Below are 20,597 nucleotides of genomic sequence, written 5' to 3'. Positions count from 1 at the left end.
AGACTACTACACCCAGCAAAATTTTCAATCTCCAATCTTCAATCAATGAAGAAAAGAAAATATTTCATGAAAAAGTCAAATTTAAACATATTTCCACAAATCCAGTGGTACAGAAGGTAGTTGAAGAAAAAAAATTCAAATCAAGGAGGTTAACTACATCAATATTGTTTGAGAGTTTTGCTGGGTATAGTAGTCTCGGCTGGAATTTGTGTTCTCTTAGGGTCTGTATGATAGCAGTCAAGTATCTTCTGGCTTTTATAGTCTCTGGTGAGAACCAAAATATTCCATGACAAAACCGAATTTACACAATATCTTACCACAAATCCAGCACTTCAGAGGATAATTGGTGGAAAACTCCAACACAAGGAGGGAAACTACAACCTAGAAAAAGCAAGAAAGTAATCTTCCAACAACCCTAAAAGAAGGTAGCTATATAAACATAACTCCACTGCCAATAACAAAAATAACAGGAAACAACATTCATTTTTCCTTAATATCTCTTAATATCAATGGACTCAATTCCCCAATAAAAAGACATAGACTATCAGACTGGATACATAAACAGGACCTAAAATTTTGCTGCATACAAGAAATACACCTTTGTGAAAAAGACAGATACTACCTCAGAGTAAAAGGTTGGAAAACAATCTTCCAAGAAAATGGTCTCAAGAAACAAGCTGGAGTAGCAATTCTAATATCAAATAAAATCGTTTTTCAACCAAAAGTAATCAAAAAAGATAAAGAAGGACACTTCATATTCATCAAAGAAAAAATGTACCGAGAGGAACTCGCAATTCTGAACATCTGTGCCCCAAATGCAAGGGCACCCACATACATAAAAGAAACTTTACTAAAGCTTAAAGCATACACTGCACCTTACACAATAATAGTGGGAGATTTCAACATCCCACTCTCAGCTACGGACAGATCATGGAAAGAGAAACTAAACTGAGACACAATGAAACTAACAGAAGTTATGAACCAATTGGACTTAACTGACATCTATAGAACATTTCATCCTAAAACAAAAGAATATACCTTCTTCTCAGCACCTCATGGTACCTTCTCCAAAGTAGAACATATAATTGGTCACAAAACAGGCCTCAACGGATACAAAAAGATTGAAATAATCCCTTGTACCCTATCAGACCACCATGGACTAAGACTCGTCTTTGATATGTACAAAAACAATGGAAAGCCCACATACACGTGGACACTGAACAATGCTCTACTCAATGATAACTTGGTCAAGGAAGAAATAAAGAAAGAAATTAAAAACTTTTTAGAATTTAATGAAAATGAGGACACATTATATCAAAACTTGTGGGACTTCATGAAAGCAGTACTAAGAGGAAAACTCATAGCTCTAAGTGCCCACAAAAAGAAACTGGAAAGAGCATACACTAACAACCTGACAGCAAAAACCTGAAAGTGTTAGAACAAAAAGAAGCTAATATACCCAAGAAGAGGAGACGGCAGGAAATAATCAAACTCAGGGCTGAAATCAACCAAGTTGAAACAGAAAGAACTATACAAAATATCAACAAAACCAGGACCTGGTTCTTTGAGAAAATCAACAAGATAGAGAAACCCTTAGCCAGACTAACCAAAGGGCACAGAGACAGTACTCAAGTTAATAAAATCAGAACTGAAAAGGAAGACATAACAACAGAAACAGAAGAAATTAAAAAAAAATCATCAGATCCTACTACCAAGGCTCAACAAAATTGGGAAATCTGGATGAAATGGACAATTTTCTAGACAGATACCAGGTACCAAAGTTAAACAAGGAGCAGATAAACTATCTAAACAGTCACATAACTCCTAAAGAAATAGAAGCAATCATTAAAAATCTCCCCACCAAAAAATGTCTGGGGCCAGATGGTTTTAGTGCAGAATTCTATCAGACCTTCAAGGAAGACCTAATACCAATCCTCTTCAAGCTATTCCATCAAATAGAAACAGAAGGAACACTACCCAATTCATTCTATGAAGCTACCATTACACTCATACCTAAACCACAGAAAGACCCAACAAAGAAAGAGAACTACAGACCAATCTCTCTTATGAATATTGATGCAAAAATACTCAATAAAATTCTCGCAAACCGAATCCAACAACACATCAAAGCAATCATCAATCATGATCAAGTAGGCTTTATTTCAGAAATGCAGGGATGGTTCAATATCTGGAAATCCATCAATGTAATCCACTACATAAATAAACTCAAAAAAAAAAAAAAAAAAAAAACCAACAACAGGATCATCTCACTAGATGCTGAGAAAGCATTTGACAAAATTCAACATCCCTTCATGATAAAAGTCTTGGAAAGATCAGGAGTCAAAGGCCCATACATAAACATAGTAAAAACAATATACAGGAAGCCAATAGCCAACATCAAACTAAATGGAGAGAAATTTGAAGCAATCCCACTAAAATCAGGGACTAGACAAGGCTGTCCACTCTCTCCCTACCTATTAAATATAGGACTGGAAGTCCTAGACAGAGCAATTAGACAACAAAAGGAAGTCAAAGGGATACAAATAGGAAAGGAAGAAGTCAAAATTTCACTATTTGCAGATGATATGATAGTATACTTAACTGACCCCAAAACTTCCACCAGAGAACTCCTAAACTTGATAAACAATTTGAGCAAAGTGGCTGGATATAAAATCAACTCAAACAAATCAGTAGCCTTCCTCCACTCAAAAGATAAACAGGTTGAGAAGGAAATTATGGAAACAATACCCTTCACAATAGTCACATATAATATGAAGTACTATTTGGCGTGAATCTAACCAAACAAGTGAAAGATCTGTATGACAAGAACTTCAAGTCCCTGAAGAAAGACATTGAAGAAGATCTCAGAAGACAGAAAGATCTCCCATGCTCCTGGATTGGAAGGATTAATTTAGTAAAATGGCTATCTTGCCTAGAGCAATCTACAGATTTAATGTAATCCCCATCAAAATTCCCACTCAATTCTTCTCAGAAATAGAAAGAGCAATCCTCAAATTCATTTGGAATAACAAAAAACCCAGGATAGTGAAAACTATTCTCAACAATAAAAGAACTTCTGGGGGAATCACCAACCCTGCCTTCAAGTTGTACTACAAAGCAGTAGTGATAAAAACTATATGGTATTGAAACAGAGACAGGCAGGAAGATCAATGGAATAGAAGTGAAGGCCCAGAAATGAACCCCAATACCCCAGATGATCACTTGATCTTTGACAAAGGAGCTAAAACCATCCAGTGGAAAAAGGACAGCATTTTCAACAAATGGTGCTGGTTCAACTGGAGGTCAGCAAGTAGAAGGATGCAAATCAATCCATTCTTATCTCCTTGTACAAAGCTCAAGTCCAAGTGGATAAAGGACCTTCACATAAAACCAGATTCACTGAAACTAGTAAAAGAGAAAATGGGGAAAAGTCTCGAACACATGGGCACAGGGGAAAAGTTCCTGAACAGAACACTAATGGCTTATGTTCTAAGATGAAGAATCGACAAATGGGACCTCATAAAACTGCAAAGCTTCTGTAAAGCTAAGAACACTGCAATAGGACAAAATGGCAACCAACAGATTGGGAAAAGATCTTTACCAATCCTACATCTGATAGAGTGCTAATGGTATGGATCTATTCAGTGCTCAGGCCCAGACTGTAAGGAACCAGGGCCCTGGGCCAGGAGTGAATTCCTGGGTCCTAGTGGGTCCCAGTTACTCCCTGTTTGGCTGTAGTGTATTTTCTCATGTTTGATAGTTATCTCATAGAAACCTATTCTTTTCTCCTAAGAGACAGAAAGTGGTAGTGGATCCAGAGAGGAGGAGATGTGAGGAGGAACTGGGAGGAAAGGATGTAGGGTAACTATTTTTAATGCTTAATGTCTGAGAAAGGAATCTAGTTTTAATAAAAGGAAAAAATAAAAAAAACAGCAATGCATTTATAAATGAATTTTAGGTCAAAACTGAAACAAAAATATAAATGTGAAAGTATGTATAACCCTCCCCGCCAAAAAAGAAAATAATATGTCAAAAGTATGATAGTGCTAAACCAGTGACCAGAAAAAAGCTGTAGTATTAAAACATCAATTTTAGAAAAGAAGGATTTTAAAGGAATGAACTCAGATTCTACCTCATGATATTAGTGGAAGACAAATAAAAGAAGGAAAATAAGCGGGAGAAATGACATAAACTTCAGAACAGAAATCCAAGAAACAGAAAACAGCTATACAACTAGAGATAAAAACATGTCTCCAACTATAAATATGACAAGTTTTATAAAACAGAGAAAAGTTATTGAAAGACCCAAACTACCAACACCAATTGGAAAATAAACCAAAAGCCTAAAAAGCCAGTATGTAATTTTTAAGACTCCTATATAAAAAAGACAAAAACAAAAATTAAGAGCATAAACAAAACAAAACAAGAAAACAAAACAAAAATACACATTCATTGTAGAACCTTCAAAACAGAAACAACTCAAATACCCAGCAACAAGTATAGGCCTAAACTATGACATAGCCAATCAATGCAATAATATAAACAAATAAATAAAAACATATGCTGGCAGGTCTGGATCTTAAAAAGAACTGCTAATGTTTCAAAAGTAGATCATTGAGTGCCTAGAGATAGGTACTGAGGAAATAAGAATTGCAAGAAAGGGAATAAGAAGAAACTATCTGACGAGGTAGTGGTTACAGTCATTATCTAATTGTAGAGACAGACAGTTTCACATATGCCAAAAATTCTTACATTTAAACTAACTTCTTTGTCTTTTCATTTTTTATACTTTGATTATTTGAGACAGAGTTTCTCTGTGTAACCTTGGCTGTTCTGGAACTCTGTAGACCAAGTTGGACTTAAACTCACAGAGATCTATCTGCCTGCCTGTGCTTCCCAAGTGCTTGGATTAAGGGGCATTCAAAGTAACTTTAAACACTCATTTTAAAAAGAAAGAAAGAAATTTATGACTAAATAACAAAATCCTTAGGTCATTAAGAAATATAACTTATAAGATTAAAATTCTGCATTGTTTTAATTATGAATATCAGGTTTTTTGAACCTTCACCCGGCTGTTAAAAAAAGAAAAGTCAGCCAATACCTCCTTCCCATGTCTACATCTGGTGGAAGTTTAAAACCAAAATAATACAGGAGAAATTATTTATTTCCCAGCAATCAAAATCCAAATGACATAAAGGCATATATAATTTTAGTTCTGTTGTAATGCTGATTTTAATGTGTTCTTGTTTTTATACATCTAGAATAGCAAGAAATATTTTGCAGGAGTAAACTGACAAATTTCATCATTACCTTTAGCTGGATAGCCTGGAGTGAGTGGGTCACCGGCCCCATTCAGATTTAGAACATTTCCTCTCTGGGCTGCAGTTCCAGGAAGGTTCCATCCTTTGGGATATGGCTGTACATCAGGGGCAAAGTAGTCAGCTGGATCAGAGTATAGAATGATTCCCATGGCTCTGGCTAGCATGGCATTTTTGACCTGTAAGAGCAATATGTAACATGATGCAGAAATACAAATGACTGGCTTATTCCTACAAAAGTAGTTTAATACTTGTTTTTGATGGTGTTGTTGTATGTTTGTTATATTTGCCTTCAAACTAATTTCCTTCTTGCTAAACTTAATAAATGGTCATTTATCTTACAAAATCTTAACTAAATTATCTATTATGAACTGTTCCTATCATTCCCAAACCTTAAAAACTGAAGTCTTCCTTCTTCTTCATACTTATTATTGTGTATATTTCTATCATAGGTCAGTTCATAATATATTAAAATAGCTTTCAAGTGTTTGTTTCCCCTACTAAAATGAGGGTGTTTTATAGAATGTGAAGAATGCTAGTATCTTAAACTACCCACCAAATCTTGCACATCATTGAGTAAGCACTTTACAAATACTTTTTTAACTGTCTAGAACAGACACAGTATGTCCTTCAAAGGTGGCTTTGTAAGCATCTAACCATCTGAATACTGCTAAGAATATGAAACTATCCAGTGAAAAAAACTGAATTCCTAATCATCAGAAGTGTAGCAGAAGGCAAGTGTGTAGGTAACTCTTACTCTTGGCTCTCTCATGTACAATATTAAGAAAGCACTCAGCCATGTCAGTGTCTCAGCCTTCTGGAAAAGGCAATTATTTATTTCATCAAAACTCTGAAAGAATATTTTTATTAATCTATATAAAAAATATATACAAATACTTGAAGTATATGTAGAATGTTAAATGGAATTATTTATAGTAGTAACATAATAAAGTCCAACTAAGGAAAGTATCTATTAATGGGAAAATGATTAGCTAAATTGTTTATTGGTTCTAAAAAATATTATGTCCACATTTACATTAATGAGGCATTTAATAAACAGTCATATAGAAATTACTAGGGTTCGTTTGCTACTGAGGTGCTTTCCAGTACTAGGATCCTATAAATAACTTTATGAGACTGGTTTTATCAGCATTCCTATTCCAGTCATGAGGACAGTGGCATAGAGGGAGCAAAGGACATTGAAAAGGACTACCTGGGCCAAGTGTGGAGTTAGTGTCCCAGCCACTTAGCTGTTACTATACTGTACAGGCCTCAGTGTATTTACATAGTTATGTCATGAACAGCTGAGTGAGAACACTGTTACAGAACACACAGTGTATCAAGTCCTCTTTAAAGTCTAATCATAATAATTGCATAAAGTGTACATATGCACATATTTATAATTCAAAGAATTAAATAAGGAGAGGGTGACTAAAATTGATTATGTCTAGAAAATTAAGTTAGGTGATTCAGAGGAAATGTTTCTTTTAACTGATATAGACTTCCTCCTATTGGCTTTTAAAAAGCAAATACTACTCTTCTAACAGAATAATTTTCTTTCTGCAAATATCAAGTTATATAAAAATAAAGTCTTCTGTGTACCCACGGAGAACAACCAAAAAATAAACAAAATTAAGAGCAATTTCGCCAGGCGGTGGTGGCACCTGCCTTTAATCCCAGCACTTGGGAGGCAGAGGCAGGCGGATTTCTGAGTTTGAGGCCTGGTCTACAGAGTGAGTTCCAGGACAGCCAGGGCTATACAGAGAAACCCTGTCTCAAAAAACCAAAAAAAAAAAAAAAAAAAAAAAAAGAGCAATTTCAGAGAATGGATATAACTGACCATTTATACTTGTGAGATCAAACCTCTCCCCTTCCCTCTAGAAAAAAGAATACTGTACTTTGTTTCCTCTAAAGATTTTCCCATATCTTGCAATAACAATCTTGCCAGTGCAGTTGATGTTCATCTCTCTTTCTAGTTTGAAGAAGTCCTCAGTACGAGCATAGTTGACATACACAAGATCTCCCTACAGGGAAATTGGAAAGTTACATATGCTGCTGCCTTAAAGAAAAAAATTAAAGTAAGTTAGTTCTTCAAAACTGTATTGGCAGGTTTCTGTCCTTATTTCGGATGAACTATCATTTGGAACTCAATACAACATCTATTTAATACTTCAAGAAGTTCATTAAAGAGTTGACTAAGATATTTTAAATAGTTGTCCTCAGAAGAAAAGATCATCAGGAAACATACGCTGCTTGGACAATCCCAACTGTGTTTGCATTTTAGTTTTCGTCTTATATTTTCAAATTTTTAAAATACTCTTTTCATATAACATATCCTAATTACAATTCTCCTTCCCCCTACTCCTTCCGGTTCTTTCTCACCTCCCTTCCCATCTAGATCCACACCCCTTCTTTCTCCTTAGAAAACAAAAAAAGCATCTGAGGAATCATAATAACATAAAACTCAAGTCAGATAAAATAAAACAAAAAAATAGGAATAGGATAAAACAACAAAACAAAAAGCAAAGAAAAAGCACAATAAATGCATATCGATGCAAAGATACACACATTCATATACACAGGAATTGCTTCTAAACACAAAAGGGAAGCCATAATGTATATGGAAAGGACCTGTAGATTATTAAAAAATAAAGTCCTGGGTTAACATTGAGACAAAGAATCTCTGAAGATGCAGTTGAATTTGTCTTGTGTCTGCAATCTACTGCTGGGCATGCAGCCAACCTTCTGTGTGGTTTGTTTCTCCAGTGAGACTTCCACAGGGGGGAAAAAACAATTTTTCATTTGCAAATGGCTATTAATTGGAGATGGCTTCTAACATTCCAAATGTTTAATTTCCAACTACAACATTATTTTAAGAACATCTATAGTATGAATTACAAAGATGGATGGATAAAAATAATTTAAAATTTACATTATAAGCAGTTGGGAAAGCTGCTGAAAGCATCTGTTGCCTTCCCTGAACTAAAACACATTCCTTGACTTTGTTATTTCTTGGAGTGGTATTGTTTGCTTTGCTTTTTTTTTTTTTTTTTTTCTTCTTATATTCTTTTTTATAATTAAAAAAGAAAGTGTTTTTAATTTTTGAAGGGGTTCATAATACTGAACATGAAACAATGAGTACATATATTTGGTCTCCATGTGAAGTCTCCTTAGTCATATTTCCCTACACAGGCTTTCATATGCAAAGAACGATGCAGAGCCATGCATCTTTAAAAATGTAGCGTTTTACCTCTGGCATGCCATGGGCTGAAAACGCATTATATGGTGGTACGATGTTTGTAACATTTTCATATCCATCTGGTGGTGGTTCAAGGTATGATGTTTTAAAAATCTAGCAAAAATTCAAACAGGTCATGTTACATAGAATAATCCCAGATCACAAGTAAGGCACTGCCCATCTTGCCTCCTGAGTTATACTTAGGATTGCATATCCTAAGACAAGGCTCTGTAATTAAATAGATAAACCCTACTGACAACAATGAGCAGGTTTTACATAATCGTGCATTTCTAGTGATTTCCTCTAACTAGAACTGTCTTACCTTGCTTTCCATTTCATGTGGTTAAATTCTTATTCTCTTCTTTGGTTCACACATGAATTCCTCCAGGAACACTTTTTATCTCCCATTTTAATCTAAATGACCTGTTCCTGTGTAAATCATGAACCTTAGTTCTCTCTTCCCAGCACTTACTCCACTGATTTTAAATGATGAATCCCTTTGTATGCCTTACCTTACTTAAAGAAAAAAAGTTATGTGTAAATCTTCATCCTGGCCTGAAGAACTTTACCACACTTAACACAAATAGACACTGAAGAGTTTGCAGTATACCGACTTTTCTGAATTACAGAAGTGTTACTGCACTAATAAATTTCTAATGTTACTTGACTCTGCATTCCAATCAATAAAGAAGCAAGAAGCAAGCTGTGAGGGCTGGAGAGATGACTCAGCAGTTAAGAGCACTGACTGCTCTTCTCAGAGGTCCTGAGTTCAATTCCCAGCAACCACATGGTGACTCACAACCATCTGTTATGAGATCCTATGCCCTCTTCTGGTATGTCTAAAGGCAACTACAGTGTGCTCATACACATAAAATAAATAAATAAATCAGAAGAAGAAGAGGAAGAGGAAGACAAAGAGGGGGAGGGAGAGGGGGGAGGGGGAGGGGAGGGGGAGGGGAGGGGGGAGGGGAGGGGGAGGGGGAGGAGGAGGGGAAGGGGAGGGGGAGGAGGAGGGGAAGGGGAGGAGGAGGAGGAGGAAGCAATGAACTCCACATGATTCTGTGCACCTGGAATCTTAGAACTCAGGAGCAGAGATAAGAGGATTGCCACTAATTTGGAGCCAGTCTGGTTCATGCAGCAGATTTCAGCCCAGCAAGAGCTAAAAGGTGAGATCCTGTCATAAAGCCAGACATTACAACATATGAAAACTCCCAATAATGCTACATCACCTCAATTCCATGTTCATCCACAATGGATATATAGTTTGCATTCGTCTCATTTGGGTAAGACAAGAGAACATCATAATGAACCAGGTTGGCTGAATCTAATCCAAATTTCTTCCACTGTGTTTGGATTTTCTTGGCAAGCAGTAAATTTTGTTCCGTTCCTGCCAGATGGGGAAGTTTTGTAAAGGAACTAAAATGAGAGGAATAAAAGTAAAAATTAAGAGAGCTGGCAGTCAAGTATTAATTATGTGTCAAACATAGAAAAATCTTACCTGGGTATATTAATTTTTTTAGACATGCCATTATTTTTTAATATTAAAGGCGGGTTTAGGGCACTGGAGAGATGTCTTAGCAGTTAAGAGAACTGACGGCTCTTCAAGATGTCCTGAGTTCAATTCCCAGCAACCACATGGTGACTCACAATCATCTGTAATGGGATCTGATGCCTCCCTTCTGGTGTGTCTGAAGACAGTGACACTGTACTCACATATATAAAATAAATAAATCTTCTTTTTTAAGAGGCAGGTTTATTGGAAAGCTGTTCTCTGGCAGGCAAATTCTCTGGCCCCAAGGACTGAAGCCAGGTAAATTCCCATGGGGATTGGTGGGGGAAGGAGAGAGAAACAGAAAAAGGTTATATACACAGAAAGAGAAGAAAAGAGAGAGCTAGACTATTTAAAGTAATTAAGCACAACTTCAATTTCCATGTTATCCTCCCTCTAGAAAGAATATCATCCATTGAAAAAAAAAAAAAACAAGAGCACAGGACCAAATGTGAAATGACCCCTTTAAGAATGTCCCAGCTTGGGACTGGAGAGTTGGCTCAGTGGTTAAGAGCACTGGCTCTTTTTCCAGAGGTCCTGAGTTCAATTCCCAGTAACCACATTGATGGCTCACAACCATCTGCAATGGGATTCCATGCCTTCTTTTGGTGTGTCTGAAGACAGGTACAGTTTACTCATATAAATAAAATAATTCTTTAAAAAAAAAAAAAAGAATGTCACAGCTCTGTAGCAGTGATGAAAGACCTTGGTGTTTATGAGTAACATTTTGAGGGTGAAGTCTTAATGCTTGCTCAGAGCCAGCCAGGGGCTCTGCCTTTGGCTGAGATGGTTCAGTCAGCTGTAACATGCAGGTAGCACTGTTTTCATTTCCTTGAAATTAGCTCCATGAACTTTTATATTCTGTAATGCTAAGATCTTGTTTGTGCCGTGAAAAGCACTATTCTATTGATTTGCATTGGAGAACATTTTCATAGTTTTGGGTGTAAATCAGCCATCGCATCTTAATGACCCAAGAACCACTGTTAAGTTATTGGTGAGATTTATTTTGCTTTAGATGAATAATAGGTTTAAAGTTTCTTTTCTTTCCCACTTATAGAAAGAATAAACAATTTTGTAAATTAGTTTTAAAGCTAATTAAAGGATAACCCCTTGACAAACAAAACGAAACCACACCAAATCAAACCCATGGACATGGAGGTGAATTTTCCCTGAAAACTTCGCATGCACACTTTCACATTTCATCTCCATCCTCCCAACCCTTCTTTCTTTCCACTGTTTTGCAAATAAAGGAACTGGGAAAGTAGTTCATATTTTTACAGCTAATAAATTCTTGGGCTAGAACCTAAATTATATCTTTTTGATTCAGAGAAATAGTATTTTTTTTATAGTTGATGTGACCTTATTACACCATTGCTCATGATGCTTTGATAGTCTTGTATGTTCTAAACTATAATGTTCAAACCCCAAAATACATCTTCTCCATCCTTCCAGCTTTCAGCCACATTCACTGTTACTGTGCTCACCAGCTTCTGCTCAACAGCAGTGGGTATTTTTACTTTCTCCCCTTCTCAGCCTTTTTAGACTTTGCAAGAGTCCTTCTTCCCAGACATAAATATTTCTCTGTGTACTTGAATAGTTACCTAGCCTATCTGCAAATTATTATTGACCCACAAGACTACAGACTACAGATGTATAACATTTAAAATATTTCTTTTTAAAAAGTACAAATGAGTTAAGAAAACTTATCTTACAACTAGAGGAAAAAACATTGAGGTTAGGCATATTTAATTTCTACTTTACATAGTTATGTTGGTTAGGTGTCTTAGTTAGGGTTTTATTGCTGTGAAGACACACCAGGACCAGGGCAACTTTTATAAAGAACAGCATTTAATTGGGGGCTGGCTTACAAGGGAAGCATGGCAGAACCCAGGCAGAAATGATTTCGAAGGAGCTGAGAGTTGATTCAAAGGCAGCAGAAAAGGACTAGATTTCCACACTGGGCAGAATCTGAGCATAGGAAATTTCAAAGCCCATCCTCATAGTGGCACACTTCCTCCAACAAGGCCATACCTCCTAATAGTGCCATTCCCCATGGGGCAAGCATTCAAACACATAAGTATGGCGGGGGGGTGGTGGTGGTGGTGGTGGTGGTGGTGGTGGTGGTGGTGGTGGTGCATACCTATTCAAACCACCACATTAGGGGTAGGATTTCTTGTTTTGTTTCTTTGTTTTGTTTCCAACTTAACAACCTAGAGTCATCTAGACCAGCAAATCTCAATTGAGAAGTTGGTTCCATCAGACTGGAGTGGATGCAATTCTGTGGGGCATTTTCTTGATTCATTATTGATATGGGGAGAGGGGCACCAGTCACTGTGGGAAGTGCCCTTCCTGAGCAGGTGGTCTTGAAATCAATAAGAAGCAAACTGAGCAATCTGGGGGAGCAAGCTGGTAAACCTTATTTATGGTTTATACTTTGGTTTCTGCTACCTTGAGTTCCTGCCCTGACTCGCCTTGGCAATAGATTATGTCCTGAGAATTCTAAGATGAACGAAGCCCTTCCTCCCAAATTAACTTTTGCTAATGGTGTTGAACACAGCAACAGAAATGTATTTATGATAATAGTTCACTGTTGTGTTACTTTCTACAATGGACGGTTTTTAGTTTTGCAATTAGAAAAACGTCAGTGTATTTGTTAAAATATAGACGGGGCATTGGTCACGAGCTTGTCCTTCTAATCATCTAGAGGGATCAATGAAATGAAACACAGGAGTGAAACAGAAAACAAAAAAGAAAGAAAAATAGACTGTAACATTCGAGTTTCCCTTCGTGGTCGAAATAGAATAGTAATTCAGTAATGTTCAAGTAAAATACAAATGCACAGCATTCTCTCCTGCATTTTTCCTTCTATAGCCTCTCTCGACTTTCATGAAGCACAGGCGTATCTCACATCCCTTCTTAGACTAATGGCCAGAGAGAAGAGAGATCCTAGTAGGAAATGTGGCTCATTTACTATAATACATCTGTAAACTCTCTGAAAGTATAGGTTTTGAAGCTATAGTTTATGTAAATTATAATTCAAGGAATCTGATTTGTTAGTGGCACTCTATTCTAAAGTAGCCTGAACACAACACCTTATAGTAACTGCCTTTGAAAAGAAGTTGAAAAGTTTACATCATCTTTATTGTTGTTAGTTCAGCGTTTACACACACACACACACACACACACACACACACACACACACACACACAAAACTATATTTGCAAAATGCAAAAAAAAAAAAAAAAAACAGTAAGACAATCACACCCAGAGACACTGATCTTTTTTGACTAAGTCATGAGTCTATCAGTGTCCTAACTCTTTCCTACAGAATGCAGTACAGAAAGAGGTTTGGAGGAGAATAATATTCTTCTGATTAAATCCAGAATGCTGATTAAATCCATGCAAAAGGAACAAAACAATGCCATTCAGTTCCAGCGCAAGGTCATGTGAGGATGAAATGTCTGTAAATACATCAAGTAGATATTTTTTCTGTAGGATGAAGTTAGAGAGAAGAAAAGGCTTTTCTGCAACAGTCTGTGGGTTTCACCCCCAGTGGTATAGAGACATGTTAAAGATCAATGAAGTGATAACCAATTTATAATTTCACATATAAAGGTTAGCCAAGTTTTAATACATTTGTTCATGCAATGATCACTATTTCTAAGATAAAAATGCAAAAGAAACTTACCGAAGAAATGATCTAATGTTCTCAGCTTTCATTTCAGATAAGAGTTTCTGTTGTATACTTTGATGATAACCAGCTGAAGTAGTTGTTTCTTTGAGAGGCTTAATAAACCAGCCTGAGGTGGGGGGGAAGGAGGGGAGGAGGTGGAGTGGAATTACAGGTGCACACAAACAACGCATAGAGATACACACATAAAAACACACAAACACATGCACACTGATTGCTTCTGACTATTAAAGGAGACACCAAGTTAAAGAGAGAGAGAGAGAGAGAACATAATGAGAGCTAACGAGCAGATCCTTGTGCAGGCTTGGGGGAAAAAAAAAAAACAGAAACCAAAACAGCAACAACAAAAACAACCACACTAACTGCAGAAAACTTTTAAAATCTTCATACACAATATAATAGGTTTACTTAAGAACCGTTGTTTCTCTTGGGCTATGAATACAGGAAGTGTGGTATTTCCAGCTCTCCCTTAGACTCTAGTTCATAAACAGACATTGACACAGAAGGAGCACTCCAAAAACATTCATGTAAAACAACGGGTTCAATCCACAATTACTTGAAAATTAAGTTAATTTTTTTTCCATCCCCATAGATAGTGACAGCTCGAGTAATCTCAGCAGGACACAGCAGTAGTCTACATTCAATAGATAGTCAATAAAGTTGAATTCTGACCGAACTGCAATTGCATCTGCTCTCTACTTTTGCTGTGTTCTTTTGGGAACTCCTCGGAACACATCCCAGCCCTCCACCCTGAGCTTCTCCTCACAGCCATGAGGTCTCAATCGCCCCTGCTTTCACACTTACCCACAATAAAGCCCGCGATGAAGGAGACCAGCGTCACAGTAATGCACATCCCCAGACCCCGGAGATGCCTAGGTCTGGCCATGCCCTTTTGGGTCAGGGGGTGCCTCTGATTGCAACTGCAGGCGTGGGGGCTGGGGATGGATAGCTAAGATGAGTACAGGGATTTTGCAAAGATCCAGAGACTAAGGGGAACTCTAGAGAGGCCTTGGAAGCCCTAGGGGATCAGGCTGCTTCCTGTTCAGTTCAGTCTGCCTGCAGTGAAGGCAGGGCAGCAGGCGGAGCTGCTACCAAGAGCTCTGATTATTCCTAAAGAGCCCAACCACAGCCTTTTGTCAACCGCATCCCAAGAATGGCGCTTTCACTGCAAAGCTCACAGAAGAGTTCCTTACTCAGCTTCCAGATTCTCTGTCCCAATAGATACCTGCTCACATTAGGGGATAATGTGTCCTCCACTGCTTCAGTAACAATCTGGTGCCTCAACTCCATGTTAACACCAAACTCCAGAGATTGAGAGTTTATCTTGTGCCTCATCCCACCCCCACTCCACCCCAACCCCACTCCCATCCCCACCCCCACTCCCACGTACATCTGAACAAAACTCCACATTTCTGTGCTTCTATAACAGATTTTTAAAAAACAAACCTCACTGGAATATTGTAGCTGCTAATGAACAAAATTAATCATTTCAAGGGCCTTGCACTATGTATTACTGGCAGTAAATTCAAAACTTCATTCCTGACCTTGTCCCTGTCCCTCTGTTAAAGTTAAAAAGCATTTCCTTTTAAAGGGGTTTAGAGTTCTTAAAATAGCAGGTCTGGCAAATAGAATTTCTGTATCTCTCTCACTCAAAGGGAACAAGTTGTAACTAGTTATAACAAGTTATAACTGACTTTTCAGCCCAGGACAGAAGTAGCCCAGGCAGCCAAATCAAAATTCCCGAGTGGACATTGAAAGCAATGACATCTCTAGGCTATGTCTTGCCCTTCTCTGTATCCTGAGCAGTCCCTAATGGCCTTGGATAAGGCACCCTGCTTCTAGTAAGTTTCTGGAAGCCCCTTATGTTTTTCTTAGGTGTCACTGTTGACAGCTATACCAAATGGCTTTTCTTTAAGAACTTTGGCAAAAGTCCTGAGGGCTATCTTTTTTAAATTGCATTGAATAAAATAAGTTCTTTCTTAGAACTCTCACAGTCTGATCTTGAACGTGCTATACCAGAAGTGACACAAGTCTTTTTCCATATTAGACGTGCCTTGTGCCAATTACACCATGTACCCAGGCCTGACAAGTTAATTTTAAATGTTTATAAACTTTTAAAGCCTCTGGTAACATCAGTTCCTTTAATACTGGCTCTTTGGACAGTCTTAAACCAATGCTTCTGATATTCTTATTTGAAACTGAACTTTTTTTTTTTTTTTTTTTTCATTTTGGTTTTTCGAGACAGGGTTTCTCTGTGTAGCCCTGGCTGTCCTGGAACTCACTCTGTAGACCAGGCTGTCCTTGAACTCAGAAATCCACCTGCCTCTGCCTCTGCCTCCCAAGTGCTGGGATTAAAGGCGTGTGCTACCACAGCCTGGCCTGCCTTTGTTTCTTGAATGCTGGGATCAAAGGCATGCACTACCATGGCCAGATAAATATATCTTTTAAAATAACTATTATATAACAGTTAAGACAGGAATTACCCTCATTCACAAATAGTATCAAATGTTTTTTGTATCTCACATAAACATTTTGAGAATGGATTAAATAATTTGTTAGTCTCCAGGCTGTTGGCTTTAGCTAAAAGTACACAAAAATACTGTAAGGTTTGTGAGAGAAAAGGTGGAAACTAATGATTAAAGTAATTAAATTACTTTCAAATGTTAATGTTTCCCTTCCTGTCTCAATTTTGACAGTAAATTGAAGTTTGACAGACAGGAGAAACTGATACATCATTTATCAGTTTGTCAATTTGATTGATCTTCCAAAATTAACATTGAAGTAGTTTAGAATAATTTAGTCATCATTTATTAAAGAGTTATAGCATGGCACACACTGTACACATTTCTAAACATGGGATACCTACCATTACCAGACTGCTGATGGACTAACAAAGTAAGCATTGAAGAAATGATTTCATGTAACATGTTCTAAGGAAAAACATTATTACCTGCAATACAAATGTTGTCGATGGCCTATCAGGCGGCATCTGCAGACTGAGTCCTGAAAATCCATTGTAAGAAGTGTGATTGGCTGATTCCAGAGTCTTTGGCCTTTTATTAGTATGGGATCTGTAATCATTCAGAATTTCGGTTTTGTTAAGTGTATCACAGAAAGCTGCTGTCAAGCAACTCTTGCTCATTATTGGCATCTTGGCAGATTATTATCGGTTTTTGCTAATCTTTAATAAAAAGTATCCTTCAGATGCCTCAATAACACTTGGGAGGGAGAAGAAAGCAACCACAGTGGGGTTAGAGGGAGGGGAGGACCTGGGTTGGAGAGGGGACAGGGAGGGAAAGGGGGGAACACAATTAGGTATTTCAGGGAGGGGGGCAGGACTGAAGCCCTGAGGGCCAGCAGAAAGAATGGAAACAGGCAACCTCAGGAGGTAGGAGGTGTGCTGACCATCTAGAATGTTACTGAGACCTGGGAGGTGAGAGAATCTCTTGACTCAAAGGGAGGGACCTTAGATAAAATGCCATACAGTGGGGAGAGGGAACTTGTAGATTCCACCTCCAATAGAGTGATAAGACATCGAGTGGAGGGATGGGGTTGCCATCCCACAGTCAAAAGCTCTGACCCAAAGTTGTTCCTGTCTAAAGGATCTGCAGAGAAAATTGAGAAAAGCCTGAAAGAAAGGAGGTCCAGTGACAGGCCCAAATTGGTATCTAGCTCAAGGGGAGACCCAGGTGGCCTAACACTATTACTGATGCTCTGCTGTGCTTGCAGACAGGAGTCTAGCATGGCTGCCCTTTGAGAGGCATAACAAGCAGCTGAAAGAGTCAGAAGCAGATACTAGCACCCAACCAATGGACAGAAGCCAAGGACCCCTGTGGTTGAATTAGGGAAGAGCTGGAAAAAGCTGAGGAGGAAGGCAGGCCCATGGGAAGACTAACAGTCTCAACTGACCTGAACCTGCAAGATCTCTTAGACACTGAGCCACCAACCAGGCAGTATACAACAGATGATATGAGGTCCCCAATACATATAAAGCAGAGGACTTCCTGGTCTGTCCTCAGTCAGAGAAGATACACCTAACCCGGGGAGTGGGGAGGTCTGGTAAGGTAGGGGTGGTGGGGACATCCTCTTAGAGACTGGGCTTGGGGGGGTGGGGAGAGGAGGTATGGGATGGGGAATGAGGAGCTGCCTGTGGGCAGACCATGAGGGAGATGAAGACTGGACTGTAAAAAAGGATTAAAGAATAAAAAAAATATCCTTCAAAGTTGTGTGTATTAGAAAACATTTTCTATTAAAAACCAATCTCTCAGAATCCATTTTAGCTACTTATTATTCAGTGAGCCTTAAAAATAAACTGTTTTCTCATACATCAAATTGAATGCTCTTATATAAATATTTTTTTTCCTATTCCCACATCTTAGTAGCATCCTTATAATTAGAGAATCAAGTCATTTCTACTGGTTTATAACCAATCTTTTGAAAAATAGTGAAATGGAGCCAGGGTTCCTGGCACACATTTCTAATACCAAGACTCAAGGGGCTGAGGAAATTTACCTCAAAAAGTTTGAAGGCATCCTGAGCTAGGTTATGAAATCCAAGCTAGTCTAAAATACATAGACCCTATTTTTAAGCCAAAACCAAACAAATGTGAAAGATGTAAAAATAAAGCAACACACACACAAACACACACACATATTAATAATAAAGTTTTAAAAGAGTTGAGTGACTGGATATTTATCATATCCATATTCTTGACAGTGTCTGTGACCAAAAACTTCTTTTATTTGAAGATTTAGCCTTTTATATATGTCCCCTTTAAAATTACAAGAATCACACCAGTAATGATGTCATAATGTAACACTACTACAGAAATGGTCATAGAACACATGATATGGATGTTGAGACAGCAATGCTTATTTTCCAAAAAGCAAATGTTTAGTATCTTGACTACTGCCATTAATGAGAAGAGAGGCATACCAGATGAGCAATTTTAAGATTTTGAGTCCAATTTTCATTACAAATATAAATTGAGGTGTTATAGTGTTAGTATACTGATTAATATACAGAGACCTGTTGGACAGATAAGAGATTAAACTAAGTGAGAAATGACTAGGAAAACGAGGAAGAAATTTAGAGAAAAAGCAGAAACTATGATTGGATGGTTTTCTTCTGATGTCACAATTACTTTACTCAACAATAAATGTAGAAATTAGGGAACAACCCCCAGTTCAAGTAGAGATGGGGTCCTCTGACTCATGATTCTTGTCAAGCAGACATTCCATGTGGAAATGGAATACTGGTATGTTATATAAATCAGATTTTAACCCAGGTCTTCCAATTTAACACCCACCCTTCTTCCCTCACCATTAACACATATATTCAGCCTGTCACCCATGACACTTTGCCAGCATTAACTATCCTGGTGCCTTTTCTTTCTGTGTTCTCAACATTCCATCAGTGACTCTTGTGACCCACTGCCTCTACATCCTCTGTAACACTCTCTTTTTCTGATACCTATTTTCATTTGATGATACCGTTTCCTGAAAGGTAGCTAACCAGCCATTTTCTCATCCCTAAGCAGAGGTCAGAAGCAAACCAGACTTTTGGTTGTCCTCATTTTTCTGCTCTTTAGTCTCTTTTGAAGTCACTTTAGTATATTTGCTTCCTGTTTGTACCTTTCCTGCAAGCTGAGCCCTGAGATCCCCTGTTACCTTTTCTGGGGTGGAAGGCTGCCATTTAAGTTTAATGTTTGCTGGGTAGTGGTGTTGCACACCTTTAATCCCAGCACTTGGGAGGCAGAGGCAGGTGGATTTCTGAGTTCGAGGCCAGCCTGGTCTACAGAGTGAGTTCCAGGATAGCCAGGGCTATACAGAGAAACCCTGTCTCAAAAAAACAAAAAAAACAAAAACAAAAAAAAGTTTAATGTTCACCTCATCTTTGACCCCTGTTTTTCATATTACTCAGTTTCTTTCACATCTCACATCTAAACCTTCAGAAGACTACAATGATTCTGCAATCCAAACCACACCTGCTTGCCACCTTTTCCAGCATTCTTCTAGCTACTGAATAGAGAGCATTTATATTTGACAAAAGGCAATGTTCTTTCTAAAGCAACAATCACATCACTCCAAAGCCTCCCTTTAAACTTAAAATCAAAATTCAGACTTGTAACAATGCTACCAAAGTCGATATGATCTAGTTTTAAACTTCACCTCCCTTCATGGGAAACCTTCATCAAGAAGATAAATGTTAAACCAGCACAAGTAGACTAGGCAACCCTGTGTTGACAGATCACCAGCATCACAAAGAAGCAGACAAACCCACTGAAGGCACTGTGAGACCATGCTTTCCTGGTGATGGTACCAGTGTGCAAGTCTTCAGGTGAAGGAAACAGTGTGAAATGGAAAATAGCCAAGAAAGCCCTTGACTTTCTTTTGAAGTATCTTCCAGAAATCCCCTAACAAAAGGCAAAATACAAAAAGACAGTATCTATTAATTTTATATTGGGAATGTTTGTTGGAAAAGTTAAATAATTTTGTACTTTTATTTCACTGAACTAAAAATGTTTTCATTAAATAGATACTCCTCAGGACCAACTTGGTTGACTGAGAACAGCCTACTTCATTTAAAGGAACTATAATCCCTATTTTCCCAGGCACTATAATCAACCCCCTATTTTTGAGAGTTACAGTGTCAATAATTAGGATTCAGTGATACTTCTGTGCTAAAATCATAAACCATCTGAGAAATGGATTCTAGAGTCTTGCTAGTCCTTTTCAGTACATACTATCACTCATGAAGAATTATTTTTCTCAGATTCAAACAGGCTTATCTAACAGCAAA

At 37.8% G+C, this 20,597-nt stretch overlaps 1 protein-coding gene across 1 annotated transcript in view; it reads right to left on the bottom strand.

The window, feature by feature from the left end:
• Naalad2 (N-acetylated alpha-linked acidic dipeptidase 2) overlaps positions 1–20,015 on the bottom strand; it is a 60,940-nt gene extending 40,925 nt beyond the window's left edge. Inside the window, exons 1-8 of the mRNA XM_076925993.1 lie at positions 19,967–20,015; positions 16,747–16,867; positions 14,601–14,731; positions 13,794–13,905; positions 9,786–9,972; positions 8,569–8,670; positions 7,217–7,342; positions 5,311–5,497 (exon numbers count right to left, since the gene is read on the bottom strand). Coding sequence (XP_076782108.1) covers positions 5,311–5,497; positions 7,217–7,342; positions 8,569–8,670; positions 9,786–9,972; positions 13,794–13,905; positions 14,601–14,731; positions 16,747–16,867; positions 19,967–19,976 — 976 coding nt within the window. The 5' untranslated portion in view covers positions 19,977–20,015. The remainder of the gene's footprint in view (positions 1–5,310; positions 5,498–7,216; positions 7,343–8,568; positions 8,671–9,785; positions 9,973–13,793; positions 13,906–14,600; positions 14,732–16,746; positions 16,868–19,966) is intronic.
• Between the last annotated feature and the right edge of the window lie 582 nt (positions 20,016–20,597).

This window comes from Arvicanthis niloticus, chromosome 27 (assembly GCF_011762505.2).
Source record: "Arvicanthis niloticus isolate mArvNil1 chromosome 27, mArvNil1.pat.X, whole genome shotgun sequence".
NCBI lineage: Eukaryota > Metazoa > Chordata > Mammalia > Rodentia > Muridae > Arvicanthis > Arvicanthis niloticus.
This window is presented reverse-complemented; position numbering and strand designations above follow the sequence as displayed.